Source organism: Micromys minutus, assembly GCF_963924665.1.
Source record: "Micromys minutus genome assembly, chromosome: 11".
Lineage (NCBI taxonomy): Eukaryota > Metazoa > Chordata > Mammalia > Rodentia > Muridae > Micromys > Micromys minutus.
Genome location: NC_137980.1, coordinates 50,399,992 through 50,418,247, shown reverse-complemented (window position 1 = coordinate 50,418,247; position 18,256 = coordinate 50,399,992). Strand labels below are relative to the sequence as shown.

The following is an 18,256-nucleotide window of genomic DNA, read 5'->3' as shown; positions in this document are numbered from 1 at the left end:
GGGGATAGAACCTGTGCCACTCACTAAGGCTGGTCCCCTACCACTGAGCCATATCCCCCACATGGCTGCTGTGTGTGACGGTATTGAACATCACCAATCAAGACTGTCTACAGAGGTATTAGCAGGAAGTGGTAGTCAGGGACACGAGGTGTTCGCTTACTTTTTACCTTTCTTTCAAATCTTCACATAATGCTTTTGCAATAATACATTTTAAATTGTTTCACAGGTGTCTTTCCTATTTTAGTTTTTCTAGGTAGCATGCCATGGCTATCAAGACTAAGCTTTTCAAAACCCGATCAAAAGGTTTAAAATAAGTTTTTAGTTTAATGTTATGGGCTTGTGATGGGTGGTGGTGACACACACCTTTAATTCCAGCAGTCTGGGGGCAGAGGCAGGCAGATCTCTATGACTTCAGGGCTCGCTTGGTCTACAGAATGAGTTCCAGGATAGCCAGAACCACATAGTGAAACCCTGCCTCAAAAAACCAAAAAGGGGTGGGGCCTGAGAGCTGGCAAGATAGCTTACCAGGCAAAGGCACTTGCTACCAAGCCTGACAACCTGAGTTGATCCCAGGACCACCTGAGAACTGACCCCGTGACTACCACATGCACACAATGGCTCTCCCCAAATCCCCCAAAGAAGTGCAATCATTTTTGTTACAAAGGGAATGGGGAAAGAAGAGCTGCCCTAGAGAAACGGTTCAACCATTAAGATCCACTGATGCTCTTTAAAAGGACCCGAGTTCAGCTTCCAGCACCCAAATCAAGAAGCTCACAACAGCTCTGGGGGGCTCCAGCACTTTCTTCTCCCTTCTGTGGGCCCACGTGCATGTGCACACACACACACACACACACACACACACACACACACACACACAAACTTTAAAAACGTTTTAAAAAGGAGGGGCCAGGGATGTGGCTCAATGGTGAGTACATGTGTGAGGCTCTGGGTTGTGTCCCCAGCACTGGAGGAGGAGAAGGGAGGGCAAGGGAGGGGAAGGGAGGGGAAGAGAGGAGAAGGGAGGGGAGGAGAGGGGAAGAGAGGAGAAGGGAGGGGAGGAGAGGGGAAGAGAGGGGAGGGGAGGAAAAGGGAGGGGAGGGGAGGAGAGGGGAAGAGAGGGGAAGGGAGGGGGAGGAGAAGGGGTGGGGGAGGGGAAGGGAGGGGAGGGAAGGGAGGGGAGGGGAGAGGGGAGGGGGGGAAGGAATGGGAGGAAAAGGGGGAAATCTAGCAAAAAGATAGGACCTCAGAATCATTCTCCATCCACTGTAAACACATACTTGGCAGTTTGCTCACTCAGCAGGCTTATTCCTCCTTACACGGGAATAAATAATCTTTTTTTTTCTACCCGTAACAGCAAATAGTCAGCTAATGAACACAGCCAGGCACTGCTGTGTTTGGTCTATAGAATCCCATTTATACAAAGCTCAAACACAGATAAAAACCAGGTTATCTTGGAGAGCAGGGAGATGAACAAGGGCTGCCTTGGAGCTGGTCACGCTCTAGCTGGCAAGAGAGTCGTGAAGTTGTGTACATATGGCTTTGTGTCCTTCTCTGTCATATGTCTGGTTCCGAACATGTTTGTAATAAAAGAAACAGGACCCTGGCCCGTGGCATCTTACCTGGAAATCAGAGCCAAGGTCTTTGGACAGCATGATCTCCTTAGCGGGCCCCTGGGAGCCCAAAGTAGGCAGAGCAGGGAAGGGCTCGGGCTGCTCCTTGCCAGAGCTCCCCAAGGCCACATCTGCCTTGCGGGTGAAGGCGTTCAGCTCCTGTTGCAGCACACTCAGACGCACCAGGATAGCATGAATGAGCTTGGCATCTCTGGGGCCCTCGCTGTTGTCAGGAGCCTCGTGCAACCGCAAGTCAGCACACTCATTGTCCAGGCACAGGCGGAGGCCGACTGAGAAGCCATTGGCATCAGCCACTAAGACATCGATGGCCTTGCTGACCAAGGCAGCCTGCTCCCGTAGGCCGGGCAGCACCTCGACCTCACGGGCCCTACAAAGCCGGGCTGCGTGGGGCTCCAGCGTCTCACCCAGAGGGGCAGGCACGCACTGCGCGGAGTCCCCAGCCTCAGCATCCGTCTCCAGCATGGGGCGTGTGCTCTGGCAGGAGGCCAGGTCACAGCGCTGCAGGTTGGAGAGGAGCACGCGGTTCTCATACTGCAGCTTCTTGACCTTGCCGCTGAGCTCGCCGATCTGCAGCTTGGCGGCTGCCAGCTCCTCCTGCGAGGGCTCGCTGAGCACTGAGCAGCTGTCCTCCGACAGTGTCACGTCCAACTCGTGCTCCGAGCGGTACTTGGCCAGCTCGTTCAGCAGCAACTTGTTCTGGTCCTCCAACTCGGCTGAGGAGCGCCGCAGCAGCTCAGCTTCCTCCTCCACGAACTGCAGATGGCGCCGCAACTCAGCTAGGCTCTCCCCGCACTCACCGCCCAGAGAAGAGAAGGCCGGCCTGGCTTCGGGACCGCCTCCCCCGTGGTCCTTCATGTCGTCCATCTCGGCCCGCAGGCCCCGGTTCTCCACCTCCAGCTCCACGATGCGCCTGCTCAGCAGGTTGGCCTCCTCCTCCACCAGCTTCAGGTGCACCTTCAGCTCAGTCTCGCGGGAGTGCGGAGCATCCGCCAGCTCCTCTGCAGACAGGGCTGCATCCAGGTCCCCGTAGAGAGAGCGGTATTTGAGCAGCTCCTCCTTCATGCTGTCGCTCTCTTTCGCCAACTTGGTGAGTTTCTTGCACATGAGGGCCGACTCCTCCTTTGCAAAATGCAGCTGGCATTTCAGGTCTGCACTATCCTCCTATAGTCCAATGGGCACGGGGACAGGCGGCAACAAGGAAGGTTAGTGTCAGCTTGGACCCGGCCACGGGATTCTGGGGTGCACTGACTGTCTGAGAACACCGAGGTGAATCAGCTTGGCTCTCACGGCCTGGAGGCCACAGGGCAGAGATCAGGGACATTGATATTAAGAAGTTAGAACACACTACCTACAATCTGGAAGTCTGGGAGCAGGTGACATTCTGACATGTGACTGTGGCCACTCCTGCTACAGCGGCCCCATCTATAAAAGTGGGCAGAAGCATTGCTCTCCCATGACAACCGTTAAATGGGAAAACACAGAAAGTGCCTAGCACCCTGGCTTCTGGCAGGATTCTGGGCCTGGGCTGTGCACAACACAGCTTTTCTCCAGTTCTCAGCAAACCCACAGAACAGGACGGGATGAGGAAACAAACTGAAAGCTGAAGTGATTGTCTCCGACGAGCTGCGGAGGGACTGATTCACCTGGATCTATCTGTCCCCATGTTGGGTTGTCAACTTGTGGGTCCAGGAATGTGTAAGTACAGGTCGGAGTGGGCTTGGAGGGGTTAGAAAGTCAGAAAATATGAAGATGGGACAGGAGAGACGTTGAGAAGGGATAGGGACCTCTGGGGACTCCCTGGGTCACTTAAAGTTGGCCTGAGCCTGCAAACTACAAAGTGCAGGGTGTGTGGGGCGGTGCTGAGGACCTACCTGGGCAGTGGGCTTCTTATCCGTCTTCCCCAGAGATCGAGTTCCTCTTTTCTTCAAGGAATGCTATAGGCAAAGAAGAAAGCAAACTGAAAGGTCACAAAGAGGTGTCACAAAACAGAGTCACACTGAGGGTCTCCACTCAGCCTGTACACGTTAACCAGCATCTGAGGCTGAACCAGGGACCACTGAACATCTTGTGCAGGGGGAGACGTTCCGGAAGTAGGAGAGGAAATGACTAGTGTGCACTCGCCCACTCTGTGTTCTGCAGCCACTGGGTTCCTGCTGGCTGGAAATCAGGATCTGTGCTCTTGTTCATCTTATAATACAATTACATTTTCTCTGTTCCCTTTCTTCCTTCTAACCCTTCTCATATAACCCTTTCCCCTGTTCTCATTCAAACTCATTGCCACAGAGGTACACATATGTGTGCGTTCCTAAGTATATAAGTACATCCTGCTCACTCCAGCTGTCACTTGTATGTGTGTTTGCATGACTAACACTCGTCCCTCATCATCCTCTCATCAGAGATTCCCAGGTGCACGTCAGAAGGTAGAGCATTTAGCGGTTAACTAGACAACCTAGACAACAGAATGCTGTGGCATCCTGCTTCAGGACTGAAAGACCTCCAAGCTGAGGACCATTCTTGGTGGTGCTCACCGGCTAAGGGGAGCACGGACATCCAAAGACTAGCCCAGGGCCCCCTGCCTTGATCCCAAAGGGTCACTAGCTCCAGCTGAGGCCATCTATGTGATGTGACTCACATAAAGCCCCTCACAGCCAAAGGGGCTCTTCCTTAAAACTGCACAAAAGTCTCTGTCTTAAAAGAAAGTGACATTTCATAGGACCCTGAACACAGGATAAATACTAATGAACAAAATATGAGTGGAAAACTGAAAACAGTGCAGGAGACCGGGCAGTGATCGGGAGACTAAACAAATGAGGACTGAAAAAGCCAGACGCGCTGAAGGGAGGGCGATCGATGCGTGGACTGCACAGCAAACGGCATGGAACACAAAACCGAGGAGGGCAAACCATCCTGTGCAGCTCAGAGGCAGAGCACAAAGCCCGGGGTCCCGTGCCCAGAGACACAGACAGACAGACAAATGGATGGACACACACATTAAAAAAAGAAAGAAAGAAAAAGAGCTGGGGAAACCTCTGCAATGGGAATACAGAAAGCACATAGAAGCCAGGCCCGGTGAGGCAGGAGAATCATACATTCAAGGCCCGCCTGCCGCTGCTACAGATTAAGACTTTGTCTCATGATAAAACGACGAAAGACTGGAGGGGGGGGCAGTTCCCTGATAGAGACACACAGAGCAAAGCTACTGGGCTGTGCTCACTGCTCAGACCAGCAAAACCCTGGGCCACCTCACAGAACATCCTATCGGTGAGGCTCTAGCCAAATAAAAAAGTTCATTTATTGCTGGCATAAGCGCAGAATGGCACAAGCCCCGCGGTGGGGAATTTGAGGAAATGCTACAATTATCAGTGAAGTGACGCCTTGTTTAAAAAGTCACTGACTCAGACGCATGATTCCATTGAATGATCCCTCCCGAGAGAGGGATGACTCACCAGCAGCGTTCAAAACCACAGTTAGGCTGTTCTTCAACTTTCGGAGTTGAGCTGCCTACTTGGATTTTGGAAAATGCTCCTGGTGACCTTAAATACATGCTTGCCCCCAACTCTCATCTCTCATTACCCACTCGTGGGGGCAAGCCACTAACATAAAACAAACCTTGTTTTAAAAAATTGTATTTGTATTTTATGTGTATGGGTGTTTTGCCCACAAGCATCTTTGTGCACCACATGGTTGCAGTGCCTGTGGAGGCCACAAGAGGGCGCTGGATCACCTGGAACCGGAGTTACAGATGGCTGTGAGCTGCCATGTGGCGCTGGGAATTGAACTTGGATCCTCTGGAAGAGCAGTCAGTGCTCTTAACCACTGAGCCATCTCTCCATCCCTGCAAGCCCTGTTTTGCTGAAACAGAGAGGGGAGGGGACTTGACCAGAGTTCTATAGCAAATACAAAGCCAACCTGAGACCAATTCTAGACATAGCTCTTGCTTTAGTTCCAAAGACTTGGTAGGAGAAAACGTGTCTATGATTAGGGCCATCATGGAGCTAGTGTAATAGTTTTCAGGCTGTATGCAGGGAGGAATCACCCGGAGGATTTAAGAAAACACCAATGACCAGGCACCACGTCAAAGATTCTGGAATAATTGGCCTGGGGTATGTCTCAGCCATCGAAGTTTTTAAAGTAGCCTCCCGGGAAAGCAGGTCTACTTTATCGTGTGCGTCCGAATGGGTGCCCATGTGCATGTACATGCATGTGTGCATATGTGTCAGAACATCTCCATCATTTCATCTAGTTTTTCTGAGACAGGGTTGCTCATTTGCCTAGATTATGCTAGGCTGGAGAGCTGTGAGGTTCCTTCCTGAGTCTGGTGGGAAGGTTGTGTGTGTTGTTGTAGTTTTGTTTTATTGTTGGTGGTTGCTTTTGGTTTTATTTCGTTGCTTGGTTTCTCATGACAGGGTTTCTCTGTGTAGCCATGGCCATTCTGGAACTCACTCTATAGATCAGGCTGGCTTTGAACTCAGAAACTCGCCTGCCAGTGCTGGGATTAGAGACGAGCACCACCAACACCTAATGAGTCTGGTATTTTCACATCTCAGCTCGCTCTGTCTTAAAACCCAATCTAGTCATAGAGAACTTTGAGAATGCAAATGAGGTAGAAAGGTGAAGATGAGTTTGAATGCACCAGGCTATCAAAAGAGGACTTGGGGAAGGGAGTCACAGAACAAGCCCTTCACATGAGCTGGTGTACCAGACAAGGGCTCTGGAAGGGAGAGCTCAGAGGGAGACTCCCACGGAGTGATGAGATGGTGCTCTGGGTCAGACTCAGCCTTAGAGAATTGGGCCTGTCATTGAAGGGTGACTGGCGCCTTGGTTGTGGTGTTGGTTCTGGAGAACCCACACACTGAGGAATCCATGACTTAGTTGATCATAGCTCCACCAACGTCCCCTGATCCCAGGAAGGAAGCGAAGAGCCTGGGCTATCTAAGGACCCAAAGAAGTTCAAGTTATGGGCTGGAGAGATGGCTCAGCGGTTAAGAGGTCCTGAGTTCAATTCCCAGCAACCACATGGTGGCTCACAACCACCTGTAATGCGATCTGTTGTCCCTTCTGGTGTGTCTGAAGACAGCAACAGTGTACTCACATTCATAAAATAAATAAATAAATCTTAAAAAAAAAAGAAGGAGTTCAAGTTATAACATATGCACCCATGAGATGATATAAAAAGCCAGTAGGAACAACTTGGGGTCATGATAATGGCTGACACAAAGCCAGAACACTCTGCGAAGGGAAGGAAGTAACCTACAAATAAAGCCTCCAACCCAATATGGCCTCCAGATGAGGAATAGAAGAACAGACCATGGTGTGTCCATAAAGTAAAAACTTATTCAGTCATGAAAGGCACAAAATCCTGAAGTCCAGGCAGCATAGGCATTGTGAAGTCACCACATGGGCCAGGCTATCCTGACATGACAAGCAATGTTGTGTAACAGTGTTCTCCCAGCTTAAAACATTCCATCCTACAGGAAGTTCCTTACCCAGGAAGACAACTCAAAATAGTTTCAGGAAGTTCCTGAAACTGACCAGATTTACTAGGCTCCTTTTCTGCCAGGAAAAGCATTCAAAGCTGAGAGTCCCTCTCTCATGAAGTAAAGCTGAATTCCAAAGAAGACTCTCAGAGGCAGAAAGCTGCAAAAAAGACTCTGAGAGCAGATCAAGCCTGGAAGAATCAGAAAACAGCCTGGCTTCTGGAAACTACCTGGAAGAGGTTTAGACCAGAGTCGCTAAGAAAGAACATGCTCTGACCCGTACTGGCGGTATGCTCCAGGTTCCCAGCTTCTGTGAGCCGTCACCTGTGCTGTGGTGAGCCATGGTGATGCAGCGATCTGTGAGTCATTTCTGTTCTGTAAGAACTCCTCACTCATACTCCTGTGAGTAACTCCAATAAAACCTATTGTTTCACAATGTTGGACTCTGGTGGTATCCGTACTTTGGTGTGTCATGGGATCCCTATCTAGGTGAACAGACATATGTCCCTAGGAAATGTTTTATCACACAACAGGCACATAGCAACAGGTTTCATTTCCACAAAATGCCCAGGCCTTGCAAATTATCAAAGATGGAAAATATATTAGTGGTATGCCAGAGCTGGGGGAGGAGGGAATGGGAAGTGGCTGCTAATAAGTGTGAGGTTTTTTTAAGGGTGTAACAAAAAGGTCCTGGAATTAGGCAGTAGAAATGGATACACAATTGTGCAAGTCACAAACTGTGCAGTTTACCAGGGCCAACTTGGGCCAGGGATGTAGCTCAATAGTAGAGCATCTTGCTGGATTGGGTTCAATTCCCAGCACTGCAAATAAAAAGAGCGAAGGCAGACTTCATGGTATGTGAATTACATCTCAATAAAATGCTACTCAGAACCCAAAAGTAGAGAGCTGAGCACAGTGGCACTCATCTGTAATTCCAGGACTTGGGAACAGAAACAGGAAGGACGCCACAAGTTCCAGGCCAGCTTGTCTACACAGCAAATTCCAGTCCAGCCCGGTGTGCAGTGAGTTCAGGGGAAGCCCCAGCGACAAAGCAAGCCTTACTGAAAAGCACACCTGTCTGAGATGGAGGCCGGTCTGCTCTACAGATCTAGTTCAAGGACAGCCAGGGATACACTGAGAAATCCTGTCTTGAAAAACAAATAAAAACACCCCCCCCAAAAGCCAGACAAACAAAACCCAGCAAAGCCATAAAGCCACACCCCTTCCATGCTGTCCCCCATCCTCCTCCCTTCCCTGAGGGATCTTTGCTAACTGATATCTCTGGAGCTCAGTGTAAACCTTTGGCCCTGTGTTTAAGATTGAAACAGACAGTGCTATTTGGAGCTTCCTTTTCTTCCTATGCTTATTTGAATCTGTGATTTTTTTTTTTTTTTTTTTTTTTTTTTTGTATAATAAGCACTTCAGACTGAAGAAAACCCAAAAGCATCTGGCATTTTTTAAAGGCTATATCTATGCAACCTGATCCTGCACATTACAGAGACCCTGTGTGCAACCTAAGCCCATCTTTATTTATTTTTTAAGGACACAGAAAAGCACATTGTTAAACACAGAGAAAGACCTAGAAGAACACAAAGCAAACTGTTGATCCCAGGTTAGGCAGAGAAGGGAGTGGCTTGGCACAGCTTCCATCATTTTGTATATATTTATGCTAGAGCTGTCATTTCGGTCACATGGTGAAGATTCAGAGAACACAAAAGAGGAATAGAGGGAAGCTGGGGGTCCCTAGAGTCCTGCCTCGGGGGCAGGCAGTGTGGCCAGAATTTGCTGGAACCTTCCTCAGGCTTGTGCCAGGTATGCGTTTATGTGGCTTTGAGGATTTTTGCCTCATTAAGTTTATACTGTATTTTTAAATTTAAGGAAACATTAGATAAACATAAAAAATACACAGAAGATCCTATGGGGAGTGTGTGTAGGAATCCCAGAGTAGTGGTTTGCAAGAATCTCAAAAGGATTCTCCTTGGAGCTCAGAGCATTCTTTAACTGTTGTGAATCTGTTGCAGGCAGGGAGACACTTACTGTTCTATGTTCTCTAAGAAACCTTTCCAGCAGGCAGGCTAAGGCTGTGCCTGGGTTTGGGTCGGGGAAACACCAGAGTGGTTCCAATCATCCTGCCTTGGACGGAACTCTCTCCCACCACATGGGAACCACTTGGGCTCCTACACTGCCCTCTCTTAGGAGAGAAACCAGGGCAGGCTCCGCAAGCACTAAGACCACCTTCCCTTGGTTGAGTGGCAGCTGGCCAGGTGACTGGGGGACTACCTTGTCCCTCAAAGAAGACAAGGTCTGTCAGAGCCCCCTTTGTGCTGGCTCTAGGCCTGTGGGTAGTGTATCAGGACACCAGAGAGAATGAAACCATGAGATCCAGAACCCAACCCAAAAGCAGATTTCCTACCCGTCAACAAGCCACTATGTGTAGCCTAGGTGATATCTGTGGGAATCAATGGCCCAACCCTCCTCAGCAGGACCCTGAGGTCCGTGTTCCCTAGAAGCCTCCTAGCAGTACCCTAAGTCCCCTCTCTCCCCACTCTGTCCCCAACACCTCCTGTGCTTCCTTGCTGCTGACTCACCAAATGTGGAGGGGTGTCCATATAAGTCTCACTAAACCCAGACCGCTGTGTGCACAGAACTGACCATAAAGGGGACCAGGGTTGGGAAGGCATCTCTAGAGTGAGGTATACTCCTTGTAACAATGGCCAAAATGCCAGGCAGACAAGCCACACAGTCCCCTGGAGAGACCACCACTTTGGGGAAAAAAAAATTTTTTTTTTAAAATTGTATAGTGTGTGTATGTATTATGATATATGGGTGTGCTGTATGCACACGCCCTTGTATACATGTGGAAGCCAAGATGCCCGATGTCCTGCTCTTCGACCCTCCGCCTTGCTGCTTTGAGACTGGCTTTCCCACGGACCCTGGAGGCCATCAAACCTGAGCCTCCTCCTGTTCCTCAGTGCCGGAGTTACAGGTCCTTTTGGGATCATGTCCAACTTCTTATGTGGCTTGTGGAGATCTGAACTCAGACCATCGTGTTTAGTCAGCCAGGTCTCTTCATTGTCGCCACCCCAAAGCCAGGAAAAGTAAGTTTGCAGTGGAGCTGTTCCTTCCACGTACAGCTGCCAGCTCAGTGGGGAGAGCCCCTGTGAGGCAGCAAAGGCTCCTCCAGGCCCACAGCCAGTGGCTGGCTGAGATGGTAACGATAATAGTAAGAACTGTATTTAGCAAGCGCCTATTCTATGCTGAGCACTTCCCAGCCTGCCTCATTTAATCTTCACAAACACCCCCAAGCGTAGGGACTGATTTTCCCTTTCTGTAAACAGAGCAAGTGAGCACTCGAGCTGTTGTGCCATCTGCCCAAGGTTGCAGTCAGTCTCAAAAAAAAAAAAAAAAAAAAAACCCAGCAAAGCCAAGATTCCATACCCAGGTCTCCGTGGCTCCTTGGCGGGGTTTGCTCTGCAGCTCACACACTGGGGCCAGAACACACTGCACAGCAGCAGAACCAGGCTCTACCCCCAGAGGCTGGAGGTGCTCTTCCCACCCATCAAGGAGGAAATCCAAAGGAGGGATCACAGATGTAGGTTCTAGGAAAGCCCCTTGATGAGTCAGGAGGGGAGAAGCAACTCTGTTAGGAGTCAGTGCGAGTGTGGGAGACGCAGGGCCCGGGGTTTGAATCCTCTACTATCTTTTCCTGATCTCATCTACAAAGAGCAATTCTCCTGTGTACACTTCCGAGAGAAACACATGCAGAATCACAAAAACCTGAATATGAATGTCCATCTGCAGTTATGGCAGCAGAAAAGCGGAAGCCACCCAAGTATCTATCAAATATAAGGCGCTCTCCCCACACGATAGAGTATTACCCAGCCATGAGAAAAACAAGGTCCTACAACATGGACGCCTAAACTCTGAAAGCCTCGTTTGAAGTAGTAGCACCCACCAACAATGGTCACCAATTGCTTGATTCCATTTTAATGCAATCTCCTGATTGGATACATCAATAGAGACAGGAACCAGGCCAGCAGTTGCCAGGGGCTAGAGCGAGAAGGCAAGAGCCACTGCTTATAGGTGTGGGGTTACTTACAAGAGGAAGGGAGCTTTCTGGAATTCGGTCGTGCTGATGACGGCGCACCCCGATCTATGAAACTGAACTGTAAAATGGTGGATTCTGTGACCACTGAATTAAACTGTGATTTTAAAATGTCCAAGGAGTAGTACCTACAAAGCAGGGACAACGGAGGGTTAAACGACATGAAGGCACATGGGTGGGGCTGGGATCTGTGCCTGGCACAGGGCAAACACTCAGACACAGCAGCTATGTTAGGAAAAATCACACTCACACTGGCTTTCTGCCTGAAGGGGCATGACAGTGGGGGTGGAGGGGCAGCTGCTGTTCCGACTCTGAAGCAGCAGCCCAGCTGGGCCATGGTGCCACCGCAGAGAACAGCGAGGACATGCCACCTCCCTTCTGTCTTGCCAAGAGCTGTCTCCACAGCAACAGCATCAGCTCAGGGCAGGGGCTCCCATTCCCAGCCAGTGACAACATCACCTCATCAACCTGTGAGGATGGAAAGGCGGATCCCAAGGATGGGACTGTAGCTCTGGCAGAATTGCTGAGGGACCCTTGTCTCCATAGTAACCATGACAGGAAGGAGAGGGAAGAGGAAAGGGCAAACAGCAAATAAACAGGCTCTGTAGGGAGTCAGCACCGAGAGCCAGGAGGTTACACCAGGCTTCAGGCATCTGTGCCTACTCTGTGTCAGGGTCCATTCTGGGATCTTTCTGACCTCCACATGCCTATTGTGGAGCACATATGCAGACAGACAGACAGACAGACAGACACAGATACACACACATACATGAAATAAAGTTTTCTGTAAAAATTTTAATTTCAAGTAATGCCTAAGTACAATCAGGTTTTGCTTTGTTTTGTTTTTCAAAACAGGGTCTTACTATGTCATCCCAACAGATTTTAGATACCTGACCTCAGCCATCTTCTCCCTCAGGCTTCCCTGTAATGGGACTGCAGAAGTTCTCATCATGTCTTGTTTAATTCTTTCTTCTGAGGGGCTCCTCATGTAGCCCAGGCTTTCTGCACATTCTGTATAGCCAAGGACGTCCCCAGCTTCTGACCGACATGCCCCTGTCTCCGGGTGCTGGGTCACAGATGTGTGGAGTCATGCCCACTTTGTTTGGAGCTGTGTGTTGAATCCAGGGCTCAGTCATCCTAAGCAAGCACTCTTCCAACTGAGCTGCAGCCCCAGTCCACGTTTATTTCATTCTTTGGATTTTTAGAGTCTTATACTGTGGTGTAGGCTGGCCACAAATCACAGAGCCAGTTGTCGTCTCTGCCTCCCAACTACTGGGCATGTGCATTCTCTTTCTCTAACTCAGGGACCTGGAGATGGCTCAGAATAGGAACACTTGCTTCTCTCGCACAGGACTAGTTCTAGTCCCAGCTCCAATGCCATCTTCTAACCTCTGCAGGCACATGGACACACATGGTGCACAGTCAAGCAGGCACACACACACACACACACACACACACACACAAAATACACACACATACACACAAACACACATACAATACCCACACATATACACACACATACACAAACACATATATAAACACATATACAGACACATGAACACACATACATACACATATACACACAAACTTACACACATACATACATATATACATACACATACACATACAAACACACACAGGTACATACACATACACACATACACAAACATACACACATGTACATACATACATATACACTCATACATACATGCACACACATATATACAATATACACACATACATATATACACATAACACATATACCCACACATACATATATACACACACATATATACACACATATACCCAACACATACACATATACACAGACACACATATATGCATACAACACACACACACACACACAAGCAGACATCCTCTGCAGCTCAGGCAGCCTAGAACCTCCCCTTTCAACCATCAGGCCTAGCTACATAACTTCCTTCCCTGGTTTGCAGCACACCTTGGAGAGCTTCTCATATCTATACATTTTTCTACTTTTTAACACGTAGTAAAGGTTATATAATATAAATGTATCCTTTTAAACATTCTATTTTATTAGGAAAAATATATCTAATATTAGAGTTACCCTTTTGACCTTTATATTTGTTTTTCTGATGCTAGAGATCGAATCCAGGCCCTTTTTTGAAGACAAGGTCTCAAAAAAGACCCCAGGGTGGCCTCAAACTCAAGATGTAGCTAAAATGACCTGAATTCCTAAGTCTCCTGTTTTTGCCCCCAGGTGTTGGATCAGTAGGTAGCCTCTTAGATCACAAGCACAATCTGCCTCCAAAACCCTTTCATAACCCTGAACTGAAACTCTCTTCCTCTCCCAACCGTGTTAAACAGTGAGCCTCACTCCCTCTTCCCCATCCGGTGGCTCTGCTCCCTGTCCGGTGAACCTCCCTCAGTACTCTAGGTATCTCAGATAAACGAAACTTTACAATATTAACTATTTGCTTCTCTGCCCTAAGGCTTGAACCCAAGGCCTCCCCATGCTCTACCACGGGGCTGCATTCCTCTGGTCGCACAAACTTCTCAGTGATCCCAAACAGCCTCCTAAGCTGGGACTCTGCATACTGACTTCACAGAGGAAAAAGCTGGGACTTGGAGGCAGAACCTCTGCAAACTCAACAAGTTGCAGCAGAGAGCCTCAGTTTCCCGACCTGTGCAAGAAGAATGGGCTTTCTTTCCACCATCAGAGATGAAAGAGACAAGACTAGGTGTAATGTTACCCAGTGCATAGGCAGCCCACAGCCAGCAGGAAATCTCTCACACAGTTCCACAGCACGGCGCATCCACAGCAGCCCTCCTCTCTCTATGTCCCTATGGGGTTCTGGCACATAGCACCAACATTCCCAGTGGGAAGGACAGCCACAGGAATGCTCTGCCCTGGGGACTGTAAAGTCTCAGTCCTGAACTTCCGGCATGCTCGGCCTCTTGGGAAGCAGGTGGGTGCCTCAGAAGAAGGTACAGCCTGGGATTCCTCATGAGCAGCCAACCAGCTCTGGGCCAGCTAGGCCTCTGGAGTCAGAGGCCACCTAGTGTCTGGACGTCCCACCCCACAAGGAATTAGGAGGTACCCAGGCTTTAAGCATTACCCCGGCTGATGGTTTTCTACTGTGAAGTCCCCTAGAGCCCGCATGGCCTTGAGAACCTGCCTCATTCTTCCTGGACGGATGTCATTTGCTTAGCCACGGAATGACCCCAGCTTTGTTGGGCCTTTGCAAAGGTTTCTGAGATAAACTGTCCTTACGTGAGCCTAGCACACAGCTGGGGAAGGTTACAGTAGGGGGAGGTGCTCACAACCAAGACTGGGGACATGGGGTCTGGAAGTCACACTCAGAGACAAAAGTGGGAGACCCAGGCTTAGCATCCTTCTCAAACCAAGTGGCCACAGCACACTAGTCCCTAAAATATCTCCACACAAGCTAGCCAGTGGCCCTGTCAATGACCAGGGAACACAGGCTAAACCTTATAGATAAGGAAACTGAGGCCCATGCGGGGCATTGCTGAACACACCATCAGTTAATCCCAGAGAGAGTAACCAAGGTTGAATACAGATTGGGTGCTCAGCAAACGCATGCTGGAAGGGTGAATGATAAACAGCGCTTGTCAAGTCACAAGGGTACCCATCTCAGTCCGCAAGCAACCAGCTGGGCTGCAACCCTCACCTCTCTGGGCCGATCCAGCTCCATCTGTAGCACCTGCTTGGCCAGCTCTGTCTCAATGAGCCTCTGTCGAAGGCTCTCGTTCTCCTCCTCCAGCCGCATCCGCTTCTTCTCCACCACCTCCAGCTCCTTGTGAAGACGCATGGAGATGTCCTTAGAGACCTGGGGGGGAAGGGGGTGTTCAAGCTGGAGGACACACCTCGAGTCTCGGTGAGCGTCCCACCTCAGTTACAGTCACCCCTTCACACTCATGCAGCAGAGAGGTCCTAAGACTCACCAGGAGCCATGAATCATGGTTTCGGCCTTTAACAGATCCAAACCCGAACCCAGGCACCCCAGCTCCCAGTATGTTGCTCCCCCCAAAGCCGTGATGATCTTGTTCGGTTCTTAAAGGTGATTTATATTCAGCTGAAGCTGTGCTGGGGTCTGAACGCCTTGTTTCTCTATGGCGATCGCTCTACCACTAAACAATACTCCCAGCTCTGTCTTCTTCGCCAGAGCCTGACAGAGAAGAGAGCTGGTTGGGAAGTCCAGTACGAAATGGGCAAATTGTGATCCTCAGCAAGTCATGTCCTGGCCCAGGGCCTCAGTGTTCTTGGCGTATAAAATGGGCACAGCAGTAGCTGAACAATCTCAGGGCCAACAGCAGGATCGTATCAGCTATTGCTTACAAGGCTTTCACTCAGTGCCTGCCACACTGAGTGTCTGGTGACTAGTGGCTGCTGCTCCGGGGGAACTGATTTCCAGAGACAGGCATGACTTGGTGGAGGTCACAGTGACCCTGAGGCCTGTTCTGGGATAAAGAACATGCTAGAATGACAAAGGCCGGGCAAGTGTCCAAGTCATCCCTTAAAGGCAGCTAACAGGACAGAAGTCTCCAATCCCAGGTCCAGGCTTGGCAGGAAAAGCACCCCAAAATCTGGAAGATCCCCTCTGTCCTAGCCCTGCTGCTGGTTGTGGGAAGGCAGGGCAGGAGGGCTGAGGTGTGGTGAAGGAAGCCCTCCAGAGCTGATACGTGCTAATAGGCACCAGTCCTCAGGTAGGCTGGGTCCGTTAACACCTACTTACTGGATGTTATGCTTTACTGAAGGACAGAGCAGAAGTGACTTTCTCAGGGTCACACACAGCAGGCATGCCTGGGCTGCGCTGGGACTCCCTGGGGTTTGGAGGAGCCAGTGTAGCCAGAGCCCTTGAGGAGCCTGAAAGCCTTATTGGCAAGCCCTGTGTAGCACAGACAACCCAACACCCAAGGCTGCCAATGTCGGAAATGCCCACGTACCTCCCACCCTCTGGAAGGGAAGAGGCCCCCCTGGCTCTGCCTTCTGCCTGGGCCCAAGCCCAGCTCAGCACAGACCCCGTTGACAGTGCGCAGAGAAGGCCAGGAAAAATAACAGTTGAGAGGAAACTGGGCACAGCTCTCCTCCCTCCTCAGCCCACTGCCCCCTCCAGCCTCGAGATTTCTGGGGACGCCAGACGGAGGCCCACAAACTTCCCCTGTAGCCACTGTGGGCCACAAAGCTTTCTCTACCCTTCAATATCAAAAAAAAAAAAAAAAAAGTAGTTTGGTCAGTAAACGGGTAGATCCACTGTGCCTGGGGGCTGCTAGGTTGGGGCTTGAGTGGTGGCTGGAATCCAAAAGGTGCTGGAAAAACACAAAGCTTCTTATTTACGATTATTTTTAAACAATTCGGTCTATTTAGTGTATTACAGAAGTTGTGTTTATTTCATAGCTTCTTGGCAAATTTCTGATTGTGTAAAATATTTAAGAGCTCGCAGTGCTGTTCAAAGGCACAAGGTCAAGGAGTCATCTACACAAGAATTTTGGTTTTTAGGCTGTGCCGGGAATGGTTGGGCTTTTGTGCACACTAGGCAAGCAAGCATTCTTCGACTCAACGGAAAATTTTCCTCCCCAGGAGAGCCTTGAGTTTGCTACTAGCCAGGGATGGCCTTGAACTTCTGATCTTCCTGTCTCTGCCTCCCAAGTGCCACCTTGCTGAGTTTATGCAGTGCTGAAGCCTAACCCCAGGGCTACATGCCTGCCAGGCAAGCACTCGGTCAGCAGGGTCACCTAGAGAATCAGTTAGCCCCTCCTCAGGCTATAACCTCAGGCTTTTCTCACCCTCAGGACATACTTTATGTCAGCTTTGAATCCCAGAAAGGAAAGGGCAGTTGCCCAAGGTCACATGACTAGGGAGGTACCAAGCATGGGTCAGCTCTGATGCTGCAGCTGGAGGGGGTAAGCTTGACATCTGTGAACAATGGACAGTCCACAGCAAGTCCCAACATGGCTTTCTATGGACACAGAGCCTGAAGGGCCGAGTGTGCCTGTTTCATTAGACCCACAGTTACACCCAAAGGAGAGGGCCGGGAGACACCCGGACATGCAGCAAGTGCCTAAAGCACAAACAAATGTGCTCAGCCATGAGGTCACTGTTTACAGTGCTGGCCTTGGTCCCTGCCAAAGGCCATCAGCAGCCGGTGGCCCCCAGCTCCTGGGTAGATCAGCTTCTGAACCTGGGATTGCTGCATGTCCCTGTGGCTCCGATCTTCAAGGAGAGAGATGAAAGCCACAAGCAGCACCCCAGGCCAGGCATGCATCCTGAGGCATGTGTGACCAAACTCAAAAATCACAGGATGGGTGTGCCACCCTATTTGACACAGAGGGAAACTGAGGCTCTAAGGAGGAGTGGCGCAGATCACTCAGGACACAGAGCCAAGGCCAGAGCATCCTTATATAAGGATGGGGTACATATTAATGATATGTTCTGGGGCTTTCTACAAGAAAAGCAGTTGATCCCAGAGTCCCCCAGCTGTGGCCCCCTCCCATCATGTGCTCAGCTGGCTGGTGCCACACCTACCACACAGAACCCCATTTCGTAATTACGTTTTATATTCATAAAAGTCTCTATAGGAAACTAAGCTTATTTCCATGTTCCACGGTGGAAACAGGATCAGAGATGTGAGGCAGCTTACCCAAACCCACACAGCCACATACTAGAGAGTCTCCCCACTGAGGTTCAGAGATCTTGTTAACTGTGTGGACCAGAAAAAAGTAAAAGAGACTGGGGGGAGGGGATGCCTGGGGTGCCGGCTGGGGAATCTCACTAATAACACACCAGCTCAATAAAACCACCGGAGCTTAAAAGCCCTACAAGGCGCAGGGCCAAGGAGTCTGCTGAGCAGGAGAGCAACCCCTAGGAAACCCCTCCCAACCCCTCTCAGCCCCTCTCCACCTGGTTCCCTCAGCCTGCCTAAGGGAAGTCAGCATTCTGAGGACCTCCATAATTGCATCTAACATTTGGGACGAAGGGCGATGGCAAAGCCACGCAGCGAGCTAAGGCTGAGCCAGAACATGAGCTCAGCGTTGCAGCTGCG

The 18,256-nt window shown here is 50.0% G+C and overlaps 1 protein-coding gene across 1 annotated transcript in view; it reads right to left on the bottom strand.

The window, feature by feature from the left end:
- Positions 1–18,256, bottom strand: part of MTCL2 (microtubule crosslinking factor 2) — a 62,473-nt gene that overhangs the window by 23,918 nt on the left and 20,299 nt on the right. The window contains exons 3-5 of the mRNA XM_080925110.1: positions 14,885–15,043; positions 3,503–3,565; positions 1,620–2,792 (exon numbers count right to left, since the gene is read on the bottom strand). Of these exons, the coding sequence (XP_080781236.1) occupies positions 1,620–2,792; positions 3,503–3,565; positions 14,885–15,043 (1,395 nt within the window). The remainder of the gene's footprint in view (positions 1–1,619; positions 2,793–3,502; positions 3,566–14,884; positions 15,044–18,256) is intronic.